Source organism: Camponotus vicinus, unplaced genomic scaffold (genome assembly GCF_025532165.1).
Source record: "Camponotus vicinus isolate PSW18456_S1 unplaced genomic scaffold, iyCamVici1.0 SCAF_14, whole genome shotgun sequence".
Classification (NCBI taxonomy): Eukaryota; Metazoa; Arthropoda; class Insecta; order Hymenoptera; family Formicidae; genus Camponotus; species Camponotus vicinus.
Genome location: NW_028141950.1, coordinates 13,109,086 through 13,123,580, shown reverse-complemented (window position 1 = coordinate 13,123,580; position 14,495 = coordinate 13,109,086). Strand labels below are relative to the sequence as shown.

The 14,495-nt window shown below is 42.1% G+C and overlaps 1 protein-coding gene across 1 annotated transcript in view; it reads right to left on the bottom strand.

Moving 5' to 3' along the window:
• Window positions 1-273: 273 nt before the first annotated feature.
• LOC145965440 (uncharacterized) overlaps window positions 274-14,495 on the bottom strand; it is a 105,842-nt gene continuing 91,620 nt past the window's right edge. Inside the window, exons 8-9 of the mRNA XM_083088980.1 lie at window positions 398-530; window positions 274-324 (exon numbers count right to left, since the gene is read on the bottom strand). Coding sequence (XP_082945106.1) covers window positions 274-324; window positions 398-530 — 184 coding nt within the window. The remainder of the gene's footprint in view (window positions 325-397; window positions 531-14,495) is intronic.

Below are 14,495 nucleotides of genomic sequence, written 5' to 3'. Positions count from 1 at the left end.
TTTATTTGACGTAAAATTCCAGATGTTACTTAGGAACGTCTTGATGTATCGAAAGTAGTGATTCTCAATGGTCGAATTCAGTTCTTTTATGTACTTTGAATCGCAACACTACTGCATCGTTTGATTTAAAAACTCAAATATAAAAATAAATTTTTAGCATTTCCATAGCTTGCAAATTTTTATTGAATTTTATTTGCTATTGGATTATACATCATGGAAATCATGTTAAATCGCTAATTATACTATTCGATAATTCAATCTTTCCACTGCATATTACTTAAGTGATGAAAAAGCAGTGAAATAAGACATAGATGCTTGGACCATCTTAAAATGCAAATTAATTATGTATTCTCGCGTAGTATTGTAAGAAATTTTATTTAAAAAAAGTTATTCTTACCGAAGCGTAATTTGCCATTGATAGCACATATATTTTTCCGGCTGTTAATGTACAAGGCACAAAACATCTATGAAGTAATATACTCAATAGTCGCGTCGATCTTCGTGACATTTTGTACCATAACATGTTATATCTAAAAATAATAACCCAGTATGTACAATTTTATATTCTATTTAGAATGAGCAGAAAATATTAAACTTAAAAATATAACTAAAAAAATAAAAAAGATATACATACATCAATAATAAAGTAAATGATACAGTCGTGAAAAATAAAAAATAAAATATTTCTGTGTAAAGAAAAAAAATTACAAAATATTAAAAAAATATTAATATATAATAAATTGATTTTATTTTTTTGGTAAATGTTTACTTTAGGTTACACAGCTCGAAAAGTTTTTATTTTGACATATATTATAGAGAGTTTATTCCGAAGTAATGTACCGGTTGAATTTTGCGGCGGTCTCTCTTCGTTCCTGAGATATACAATTTTGAAATTTCATACTTGTATTATTTTTTCATTATATCCTAAATATATTTATATTTTTTGTTTACATTTATCGAGGTCATCTTTCTGAATAACTCAGAAGATTTTAGCCGCTTGTTATTTATTAAATAGTTATTAACGAAAAAAATTTCATGAATATAATAATTTTACGACACCATGTGCGGCAGGAATGGTGTCCCGGTATGTATGTGTGCACGGTCGACGTCATACGCACACACGCGAAGCGCGCACGTACGTGAACCAAGAATTTGTAACGATGCAATAAGGCACCGTTACTACGGCAAATAAATTATCTGTATTTATTTCTAATGCTTGTCGCCTTTTCTCTCACTCCACCGCTTTCTCACTCGCTCGCATACCAAGGCTACCAGATTGCACACGCTGCGTCCAGCGGCGGCTCGATTTGTATCCCCACCACTTTCGCGCACTAAGACATAAGCTCTCATCCGTGTACGCTCGACGTTCGGTCATCTTCGGTTTACAGAGGAAGACGGATAGATTAGCTTTTGTCCCCTTCTCTCCTGAGAGGTCTATTGTATCTTATCTATCTCTCTGAATACAATAGCTATGTGATCCTCGAAATCTCGAGCTGGCGAGTTGGCGATGCAAGTTGCATCGTTGCAAGTATCGCAGCGATACTTATCACACATAATATTTTCCTATTGATTTTTTTTTATAAAAGTTTATATGTTGTTTAAAAAAGAGAATATAACATATACAAAAACAAATTTTACATATTTTTATCTAAATTTTTATCTAACATATTTTTATCTCAATTTTTATCTCAATTTCTCCACTCTTAGCCAATATGTACGCTTTTTTATTAAAAAAAAATTTCTTTAAAAAAATAATTGTAATAAAATAATATTTAAATTTATTTTAATAGAATTGTATTTTGTTATTATTATTTTGTATTAATGTATGACGTACATCTTGTTGCTCAACGGAAACCGCGAGAAGGTGGTGGTCTCTTCCGTTAAAAAGGAAATGTAAAAAATTTAACAATAATAATAATTTAACAATAAATGAACAATAATAAAAATAAAATTAAAATAAAATAATAAAATAATGATAAATAATAAATAAAAATAAAAAATAAAATTATAATAAAATAATAAAATATAATCAATTTTCTAATTGATAAAAGGTCAAAAGATTATTTCACATTTCCTTACATACATACATACATACATATATATATATATATATATATATATATATATATGTGTGTGTGTGTGTGTGTGTGTGTGTGTGTGTGTGTGTATGTGTGTGTGTGTGTATATATCTTTACACACTTATTTCTTAAGTGTATATAAAAATTTTTACACACTTAAAAATCTTTACACATTTATTTTTTAAGTGTATATAAAAATTTATTTTAAAATTCTTTATCGCAGGAAGGGCCTGCTACGTCAGCATCCGCATGGACATTTAAATTGTTTTTATTAGCGGCATATAATTTATCCGCCGACATAAGAGATAAATGCTCTTCATTAATGAGCATATTTAAAGCTGTTTCTCCTCTAGTTTTTAATGCAGACTTAAACACACAAATAGCATTAACGGAAACCGTTGAAAAGCTATTACGTGTTTTCGTTTTTAAATTGTTCAAAAGAGAAAACATTCTCTCAGGATCGGCATTAGAATTCGGAAGCGTTCGAATAGCATTTATAATATTCGTTAAATTGGAATATTTAGGAACATTATTCGTGTGCCGACGTTGTAAAATTGCTTTCCACATATTGTCAAAATTTAATTTAGAAAAATTTTGTTTTTCTTCCACTGTAAGGTCTGATGCTAATGCAATCCATTCTTTTTTTAAAGCATCTTCATCAAAACCGCCGAGAGTTTTAGCTACGAGAGAAACATCATCAAATGATGTTTGTCTATTATTATCGAATAAACTTACAGATGGTTGAAAAACTTGTAACTTTAATAAAAATTCATTATTTATAGGTAACCTTTTACAAATTTCTTCTGCAACACTCACATAAAATGTTAAACAGTTCTCTCGAACAATTTTAACTATGTTTATGTGATCTTTCAACGTTAATTCGTTCAGATATTCCTCACAATCTGATCCCAAAATAATTTCATTAATAGGTTTTTGATTTTCTTTTAATGAGAATATAATATTTGAAGAAAATGGTTTTAAATATTCTTCTTTTATAAAATTTCGACAGATTTGGAAAAGAAAGTTTTTAGATTTTGGCTGCAATAAATGGATTCTCGTTTCTGACGCTTGAAAGAATGCATTAAATGCGTTAAAAAAATTTAAAACATATTTTAAAAAAAGAAAATAAGCTTTTATCTCTATGTTGTTCATCATAGATAATAAATATTTTCCAAAATTTGTTTTTTCACTCGCAACCATTTCAGTAAGAAAATATTTAATTGTATCCCAAGATTCAAGAAGTCGTTCGATGCATAAATAATGAGAAAGCAAGCGTGTGTCACATAATTTTAATATTTTGTGATTTGTTTCTTGGAAACATTCACAAAATTCGCGAAAAATAGCTATTCGTTTTGGACTGCTATTTAAATATTTTGCAATTTTTTTTTTAAATTCATCGCAATATGCAGGCATTTTGGAACAAGCAGCATTGCGCTGCTAATGCGGAGGAATGGCACGCGCATGAAAATGTTAGAACATGTGGGCATATTTCTTCCAATTTTTTTTTAAACGATAAATGTTTCCCTGTCATGACGGAAGCATTGTCGCATGATAGGGCGACAATATTTAAAAATGGTATCTGTAATTTCCACATTTCACTTTTAAATGCATTGAACAACTTTTCTGCGCTTGAATCTTTGGCATCAATATTTATTAATTTAACTAATTGCGAGCGAACATCTAATGTCTCCGGATCAACGTATCGGACAAAAAAAGTCATCCATTTATTATTAGTGAGATCAGATGTTTCATCGATAAATATCGAAAATTTTGTGTTTTGAATAATATTGACAACACGATTAGTCTCAACCGGGCATACAACGTTTGTAATAATATTTGTACATTTTGTTCGGCCCATACTCATACTATTCAACACATTAGGATCTTTTCCTATATGTTGGAAAAAATTAAGAATTTCTTTTGCCGTTTGATAAGGAATATTTTTCTCGGCAATTAATGCGGCATATCTGATTTCCGCTGATTTCTTACGCTCATCAAAAGATAAAAGTGATTCATTAATTTGTATATTTGAATCCTCATTCGAAACTCTTGTTTCAATATAATTTTTTTCTTTATTTATATGAACATTAGATTCTGCGTGACGATAGATTTGCCATAAACCGCCAGCGATAGATTTATCACAAATCGAACAAAAAAATAAGCTTGCATCATGTGGCACTTCACGTAACCAACATTTAAATTGCTGAATTTCTAATTATTTTTGTTGAAATTTTGATTTACGCAATTTTTTTATTGGCGAATCAACATTATTATTATTATCAGTTAGCGTATTTACCTTAATATTATTTTTGTGACACGCAGAATCCGCATGTCTTGATAGTGTTGAATTGCACGAATAATTATTATTGCATATACTACAATAATAAAGACTATCGTCGGATGGTACTTTGCGTATCCAAGATTTATATCGATCATCACTAAGCCAAGCTTCTAAAAAATTTCGCTTACGTTTTTTGGTTAATTGATCACACATTTTGATTATCTATTCTTAACTTAATTTATTTTCTCGTCGGCACAATATCACCAATCTTTTGTCGATTGCTTTGAACTATCTTTTGATTGGGTCACGAACGTATTCGCAAGACAAGCACAGTCAACAGTCAACAATCAACAATTAGTCGATAACAGTCGACATGAGTCGAGAAAAAAACAATGTCAAACACATATAATATTTTAAATATATATTTGGATATACAGGGTGTCCCAGACCACCCGTACACCCCTTTTAAAATAAAAATAAATGGCTTTACTAAAAAATCGCGAACAATTTTTAAGTAAATCGGGTACGCTCTATCAAATGGTGATATTTTCAACTTCTGATTCCGACCGGAAATACGCCATCCGCATCGGAAGTCGAATTTTTTTAGAGGTACATGGTACTTTTTATTACAGATTCGAATTGTACATGAAAAAATAAGAAACTTTTGTATCAAACATTTTTTCTGAAACGTATTTTTTTTTTTAAATATGTTTTAACGCATTTAATGCATTCTTTCAAGCGTCAGAAACGAGAATCCATTTATTGCAGCCAAAATCTAAAAACTTTCTTTTCCAAATCTGTGGAAATTTTATAAAAGAAGAATATTTAAAACCATTTTCTTCAAATATTATATTCTCATTAAAAGAAAATCAAAAACCTATTAATGAAATTATTTTGGGATCAGAATGTGAGGAATATCTGAACGAATTAACGTTGAAAGATCACATAAACATAGTTAAAATTGTTCGAGAGAACTGTTTAACATTTTATGTGACTGCTGCAGAAGAAATTTGTAAAAGGTTACCTATAAATAATGAATTTTTATTAAAGTTACAAGTTTTTCAACCATCTGTAAGTTTATTCGATAATAATAGACAAACATCATTTGATGATGTTTCCTTCGTAGCTAAAACTCTCGGCGGTTTTGATGAAGATACTTTAAAAAAAGAATGGATTGCATTAGCATCAGACAGTGGAAGAAAAACAAAATTTTTCTAAATTAAATTTTGACAATATGTGGAAAGCAATTTTACAACGTCGGCACACGAATAATGTTTCTAAACATTCCAATTTAACGAATATTATAAATACTATTCGGACGCTTCCGAATTCTAATGCCGATCCTGAGAGAATGTTTTCTCTTTTGAACAATTTAAAAACGAAAACACGTAATAGCTTTACAACGGTTTCCGTTAATGTTATTTGTGTGTTTAAGTCCGCATTAAAAACTAGAGGAGAAACAGCTTTAAATATGCTCATTAATGAAGAGCATTTATCTCTTATGTCGGCGGATAAATTATATGCCGCTAATAAAAACAATTTAAAAGTCCATGCGGATGCTGACGTAGCAGGCCCTTCCTGCGATAAATAATTTTAAAATAAATTTTTATATATATCACTTAAAAAATAAGTGTGTAAAGATATATATATATATATATATATGTATGTATGTATGTAAGGAAATGTGAAATAATATTTTGACCTTTTATCAATTAGAAAATTGATTATATTTTATTATTTTATTATAATTTTATTTTTTATTTTTATTAATTATTTATCATTATTTTATTATTTTATTTTTATTTTATTTTTATTATTATTCATTTATTAAATTTTTTACATTTCCTTTTTAACGGAAGAGACCATCACCTTCTCGCGGTTTCCGTTGAGCAACAAGATGTACGTCATACATTAATACAAAATAATAATAAAAAATACAATTCTATTAAAATAAATTTAAATATTTTATTACAATTATTTTTTTAAAGAAATTTTTTTTAATAAAAAAGCGTACATATTGGCCGAGTGGAAAAATTGAGATAAAAATTGAGATAAAAATATGTTAGATAAAAATTTAGATAAAAATATGTAAAATTTGTTTTTGTATATGTTATATTCTCTTTTTTAAACAACATATAAACTTTTATAAAAAAGAAATCAATAGGGAAATATTATGTGTGATAATAAGTATCGCTGCGATACTTGCAACGATGCAACTTGCATCGCCAACTCGCCAGCTCGAGATTTCGAGGATCACATAGCTATTGTATTCAGAGAGATAGGTAAGATACACTAGACCTCTCAGGAGAGAAGGGGATAGAAGCTAATCTATCCGTCTTCCTCTGTAAACCGAAGATGACCGAATGTCGAGCGTACACGGATGAGAGCTTATGCCTTAGGGTGCGAAAGTGGTGGGGATACAAATCGTGCCGCCGCTGGACGCAGCGTGTGCGATCTGGTAGCCTTGTCGCATACTCGTACGCTTACTATCTCATTCATACGCTCGTTTTCTCGCTCACTCGTAGTGCCTGGCGCTTGTTTTTTCGCTCACTCGTCCGTTCGACGCTCGCTGTCTCGCTTGCACGCGCGCACTCGTTCGCTGTCTCGCTTGCACGCGCGCACTCGCTCGCTGTCTCGTTTGTACGCATACACTCGCTCGCTGTCTCGCTTGCACGCATACACTCGTTTGCTGTCTCGGTCTTATGCATTCGCCTTAATCGAGCGGCCCACCTGGAAGGGGAACATCGAAATGCAACCGACCGGGTATAGAAGCCGGCCGAGCCGGCTCATCGAGACCAGATCCTGTCCTGCGATCCTAGCGAATGCTCCAACTAGATCATTAACTCGAGGTGTCTCTCGATCCAGCCGGGTGTCTCCGGCTTCCTGACCGAGGTGTTTCTCGGATCCGCTATCGAGGTGTCTCTCGATCCAGCCGGGTGTCTCCGGCTTCCTGACCGAGGTGTTTCTCGGATCCGCTATCGAAGTGTCTCTCGATTCGACCGGGTGTCTCCGGATTCCAGGGCTGACGTGATACTCAGCTCTTCCGCTTTGTACAGTAGTTTAAGTTGCGCCATAGCCCGTTGCGATATTCCGCCCGCGTTGTACATAGCTTCCCGCCTAGCTTTAACTGTCCTTGCATGCTGCCTTGTACACAGCTCACCGCCTAGATTTAATCGCGACTAGAATTCCAGACACACTACGATACGAACACGCTCAACCGCACTAACACACACACACACACACACACACACACCACGCACACAAACAATACCACTTGTACATATTGTAGATATTCATAATAATAAAGAGTGTTTCCCGCATTGTTCGCACAAGCTTGATTCTCCCCTTCTCTCGAATCCTGACTAACCGACGAGCCGATCCGGAGCGTCGAGAAAGGCGACCGTGTTACATGGCGCCCGAACAGGGACCAGCCCAGTAGAGTTTCCAGCTTGTGCGTTCAACCCCGATGAGTACCTGGATAAATCGATTATCCAAGAACGAATTAGAAGCCCAGTTAGAGGCATACGGGATTGTTAGCTCCGGTAACACCGAGTCATTGCGTGGACGATTACGGCAATTCGTGACCAAGAACCCAGAGTTGTTCGAAGAATTCGCCAGAATGCCAAAAACAAACGAGCAAACAGCCAGCCGCGCCGAACCACCCGAAGTTAAATTACTGGAGCCAACAACTGTCTTGAACCAGATTCGAAAGTGGAATCTCCACTTCGAAGGGAAAGATCCCTTCGCGTTCCTCGAACGCCTTGACGAACTTAAGAATTCGCACCGTTACCTCGACGATTATCTCCTTCTCGGACTACACGAACTATTACGAGGAGACCCGCTCCTATGGTACCGGAATAACCACGAAGATTGGAACACGTGGGACGACTTCTGCCAGGCCTTCCGAGCACAATACCTGCCGCCGGGGTACCGACGAGCCTTAAGGCGAGAGGTCGAAGGCCGCCGACAACTGCCGGGCGAGACATTCGGAAAGTATTCCACGGTTGTGTTAACCATGATGCGGCGGGCAGGGGGATACTCAGACCAGGACTGGATAGAACAGCTGTACGAAAATATGAGCCCCGATTACCAGCTGTATATCCGGCCTAACGAGGCCACCAGTATTGCCGAGCTAAGTGCCAAGGCCATACAGTACGAAAAGGTGGAAAAGCTCCGAAAGGAACAGCAAAAGACCACCAAGCGAGAGGCCGGACCTCCGTCGCAGCCGCCACTTATAATCGGGACGATTGTTGCTGGCGGTGTAAACAACGCGGACATACCCGCATGAATTGCACGAGACCGCCTAAGAAATTCTGCTCAAGATGCGGAAAAGAGGGGGTCTTTACGAAAGATTGCCATCCGCCGTCGGGAAACCAACAGCGGGCCGGGAAAGCAGCGGCTACCTCCGGTCCGGAAGAACTCGAGTAAGATTCAGGCCCCGGCCATACGCCCGAGTTCGCATAATCGGCCACTATCTCTGGAGCCTTCTCGACCCGGGCTCCGAAATATCCTTCATTAACCCCGCCACCGCAGAATTAGCTCGCCGTCGAGGATACCGACTTAGTCGTATAGATACGCACGCCTCATTGGCTGATGGCACCGCGGTTGCCATAATACGCACCGCCATCTTGCCCATTACCGCCGACCGACGCACAGTAGAACATGAATTCCAGGTAATGCCGAATCTCGACTGCCCAGTATTAATTGGAGTCGACCTGTGGGCCCGATTGCGTATCCACCTACCGCTACCCTCGGTGACCGCTAGCCCAGCTCACACAAACGTGGGAGAAATTTCGCGGGGCCTGCATCCGCGCACACCTGGCGAGGACCAGAGGCTACAAGATTTTCTGACACGAGAACTTGCTGCCTTCGAGATACGAGGACCGACCGACCGTATCGAACATAAGATTCGATTGAAGACCGACCAACCACTTAAACAACGATACCGGCCAAGGAATCCCGCCGTGCAGGCAGTAATCAATGCGGAAGTCGAGAAAATGGAACAGCAGGGTGTTATAAAACCGTCCCAGAGCGCCTGGAGCTCTACGATAGTGGTCGTATGAAAAAAAGATGGAGGCCACCGCTTCTGCATTGACTTTCGGCGATTAAACGCGGTCACCGAGAAAGACGCGTATCCGCTACCACACATTACCGCCACTCTCGACAAATTAAGGGGAGCAAAATACCTGTCTACTCTTGATTTGAAGAATGGGTATTGGCAGGTGCCGCTCGCCCCAGAGAGCCGACCCGCTACGGCATTCATCGTACCCGGTAAAGGGCTCATGCAGTTTCGCACAATGCCATTCGGATTGCATTCCGCTCCAGCAACGTTCCAACGGCTACTAGATTCGGTCCTGGGTCCGGAACTAGAACCTAATGTCCTCGTATATCTCGACGACATAATCATAGCCAGTCAGACCTTCGACGACCACCTCAAACACCTGGCGGAGGTGTTCCGGCGTCTAAGAAGCGCAAAATTGCGCCTAAACTCCGAGAAGTGTCACTTCTGTCGAGATAGCCTACGGTACCTAGGACACATCATCGACCGGGAGAGCATACGGACCGATCCGACCAAAGTCAGCGCTATCGCTAATTGGCCCGCTCCGACTCTAAAGAAAGTCCGCCAATTTCTTGGCGTCGCCTCTTGGTACCGACGCTTTATAGCAGGGTTTTCTACCGTGGTTGCACCACTAACCCGTCTGACACGTAAAAATACCCGCTGGGTATGGACGGCTACGGAAGAGGAAGCCTTCCAACGAATTAAGAACGCATTAACTTCGGCACCAGTGTTAGCCTGCCCCGACTTCAGCCGACCGTTCCTCCTACAAACCGACGCCAGTACCCAAGGGCTCGGAGCAGTACTGACTCAAAACCTGGAGGGAGGAGAACGAGTCATCGCATACGCTAGTCGAACCCTCAACCAGGCGGAAAAGAACTACAGCGCGACCGAACTTGAGTGTCTTGCGGTAGTCTGGGGAATACGGTGCATGAGAGACTATTTGGAAGGGTATCACTTCACGGTGATTAGTGACCACCAATCACTCCGGTGGTTACAACGATTAGAATCACTGGTCGCCTTGGGAGATGGCTGTTTGAACTTCAGCAGTTTGATTTTGAAATCAAATACCGGAGAGGAACATTAAATCAGGTAGCCGACGCGCTGTCCCGACAGCCCGAAGTATGCGCCGCACGCCGCATGCCACAATGCTCGTGGTATAACCGGCTCGTTATCGGCCTACACGAACGACCGACCGATTTCCAAGTCTACCAGATGCGCCAGGGAAAACTCTATCTGCTTCACGATCTGGATTTCCACGAGACCGACCCGGAGGATCAATGGAAGCAATGTGTACCAGCCAATCAACGAAGGGAGTTGTTGCAACGGATGCATGACGATCCGGCGACAGGGCACGGCGAAAACTATAGCCCGCGTCGCGCAACTATATTATTGGCCGGGCATGTTCCGCGACATTGCGCGATACGTTCGATCATGCGAGAATTGCCTGGCACATAAGCCACTGCAACAGCGACCGGCCGGCAACCTTCACGCTAAACCGGGGACCATGCCTTGGCAGCAGGTCTCAATCGACCTGGTAGGGCCCTTACCACGCTCAAACCGTGGCCATACGTGGCTGTTAACGATGCAGGACCGATTTACGAAGTGGCTGGAAGTGGTACCACTTAGGAAGGCTACCGTTGCAAACGTCACCAAGGCCTTCATCGAGCGGATTGCTTATCGCCACGGATGCCCTGAATACTTGATATCCGACAACGGGACGCAGCTGAAATCGAGTCAGTTCCAGCGGTGCCTGGAAAATTTCGGCATACAGCACCGTACGATCTCCCCGTATACGCCGCAATGCAATCCCATCGAGCGGATCAATCGAACGGTGAAGACCATGCTTGCACAGTACGTCGGGAAGAACCACAAGACCTGGGACGAATATCTTGCGGTGCTGCAATATGTCTTCAACACCGCACGACACGAAGCCATCGGATACTCGCCGGCCTTTTTGAACCACGGCCGACAGCTGACACGACCGCATCCTGAAGACCGACGGCCGCGCGCAAACCAGGCGGCCCCAGATACCGCTCACCGCCGTCTCCAGGACGCGTACGCATTAGTACGGATCCACTTGGCGCGCGCCTTCCATCAGCAGGAGAAACATTATAACCTGCGAAGGCGTGACGGGCGTCCGAAAATCGGGGAAAAGGTTTGGAAGAGAGATCACGCGCTTTCCGATAAATCAAAGGCGTTTAACGTCAAATTAGCGCCGAAATTCACCGGGCCCCTGGAGATCGGCAAAATTGTATCACCGGTGATTGTAGACTTGCGCGACGCCCGAGGGCGCTGGCACCGTCATATCCACGTGCGAGATTTAAAACCGCACGCCGAAAAACACGTACCACGTGCGCCGTAAAACTGAATGGAATCCGCGCAAAAACAATCCGCGCCGCATTCCCGGCATACCGGCACAAGTATAAATATGCGCGCTCCGTGCGATTATACAATAGTCTCGAATCTGCTCTGATAACGAGAACATGTCACGTAGAGAAGAGTTACGCAAACTATTCGGCGAGTTCTTCAGCGACGACGAGCTACTCCTCGACGGCACAAAAACCTCACCGCCGCCAAATCCGCCGCCACCGCTGCCGACGATGTCAACGAGCCGTCCCGAAAGAACGGAGCAACGACCGTCACGGGTGGGCACCTCTATCCAGAGGTCCGATGCGACCAACCGTCGCAAGGCCATTTGGTTGACCACGCCGCCGCCACCACCTCCGGCCGCACGACACCGACACCCCGTGCCTACCAGGCGATCTTCGGCCACGGCCAAACCTCTTCCGAGGCCATCTACATCGGCACAATCATGCGCCGCTGCCACCGCACCGCCATCAAAGAGTGCTACGGCCCCCACACCGCCCCCGGGAAGAGACCGTGGGAACACCGGACCGACCAGGCCGCCAATAAAAATACAGGTAGCCCCCGGTACGATCCTCACCGTCCCGTACCACGCGGCCCACATCGTACGACGATTCCGCAGCTGGACCCCAGAAGGAAAGTGGATCCTGCGTTTCGGGCCGAACGGTCAGTTTCGATCGAGCCGCTTCCGGTCCCGACCCACGACCACCGGATCCGCCACCACTGCTCCGTCACAAAAAAAAGGGGGTGATGTAACGATGCAGTAAGGCACCGTTACTACGGCAAATAAATTATCTGTATTTATTTCTAATGCTTGTCGCCTTTTCTCTCACTCCTCACCGCTTTCTCACTCGCTCGCATACTCATTCGCTTATTATCTCATTCATACGCTTGTTTTCTCGCTCACTCGTAGTGCCTGGCGCTTGTTTTCTCGCTCACTCGTCCGTTCGACGCTCGCTGTCTCGCTTGCACGCGCGCACTTGTTCACTGTCTCGCTTGCACGCGCGCACTCGCTCGCTGTCTCGTTTGCACGCATACATTCACTCGCTGTCTCGCTTGCACGCATACACTCGTTTGCTGTCTCGATCTTATGCATTCGCCTTAATCGAGCGGCCCACCTGGAAGGGGAACATCGGAATGCAGCCGACCGGGTATAAAAGCCGGCCGAGCCGGCTCATCGAGACCAGATCCCGTCCTGCGATCCTAGCGAACGCTCCGACCAGATCATTAACTCGAGGTGTCTCTCGATCCAACCGGGTGTCTCCGGCTTCCTGACCGAGGTGTTTCTCGGATCCGCTATCGAGGTGTCTCTCGATCCAGCCGGGTGTCTCTGGCTTCCTGACCGAGGTGTTTCTCGGATCCGCTATCGAGGTGTCTCTCGATCCAGCCGGGTGTCTCCGGCTTCCTGACCGAGGTGTTTCTCGGATCCGCTATCGAGGTGTCTCTCGACCCAGCCGGGTGTCTCCGGCTTCCTGACCGAGGTGTTTCTCGGATCTGCTATCGAGGTGTCTCTCGATCCAGCCGGGTGTCTCCGGCTTCCTGACCGAGGTGTTTCTCGGATCCGCTATCGAGGTGTATCTCGATTCGACCGGGTGTCTCCGGATTCCAGGGCTGACGTGACACTAAGCTCTTCCGCTTTGTACAGTAGTTTAAGTTGCGCCATAGCCCGTTGCGATATTCCGCCCGCGTTGTACATAGCTTAGCCTAGCTTTAACTGTCCGCGCACGCTTGCATGCTGCCTTGTACACAGCTCACCGCCTAGATTTAATCGCGACTAGAATTCCAGACACACTACGATACGAACACGCTCAACCGCACTAACACACACACACACACACACACACACACACACCACGCACACCACGCACACAAACAATACCACTTGTACATATTGTAAATATAATAATAAAGAGTGTTTCCCGCATTGTTCGCACAAGCTTGATTCTCCCCTTCTCTCGAATCCTGACTAACCGACGAGCCGATCCGGAGCGTCGAGAAAAGCGACCGCGTTACAAATTTATTCATTAAATTTTATCTTTTTATATAATTTAATTATTATTTAATTATAATTTAATTATTATTTAATTTAATAGAATGAATGCCGACCTTTATTGCACGCGGTTAAGTCGCGTTTCTTAAAGAAAGAAAAAAATGCATATCGATACTAGAGCGCAAGAGACACATATAGAAATAGCGCGGTGTCCCGCGTGGTATATAGCTGTCTCGCTCGCACTCTCTCGAGCGCCGAGTGAGAGAGACGGTTATTGGACACCTCTAATTCGGTATCACGTCTTGTAATGCTTTCTCTCTTGCTCTTATGCTATGCGCGAAAGATGCAACATCGGAACGCCCCCCACTACTCTATCCCCACTTTTCCTTCGCTGCCCGGCCCACGTACATGCGCGCTCCGCTTGTGTATGACGTCTGTGAGCGTCAACACAAGCATACCGGGATACCATTCCTGCCGGTGCGTGTACATTTAAGAAGAAATATATTTAGTGGAATATATGTTTGTATGTAACTTTGCTTCGTCTTGCAAAGTACATGCATGGAAACTGTGAGCTCAACCCCCAACGAGGGGGGGTTCCACTTCTGGGAAATATAACCTAACCCAACCTGTATCTAAAGTGTGGCAGATACCTCTCAGGTAACACACGTTCGTTTTATATACGTTTCTTAAACGTATCCAATATTTTTTAACCGTAAAGTATTA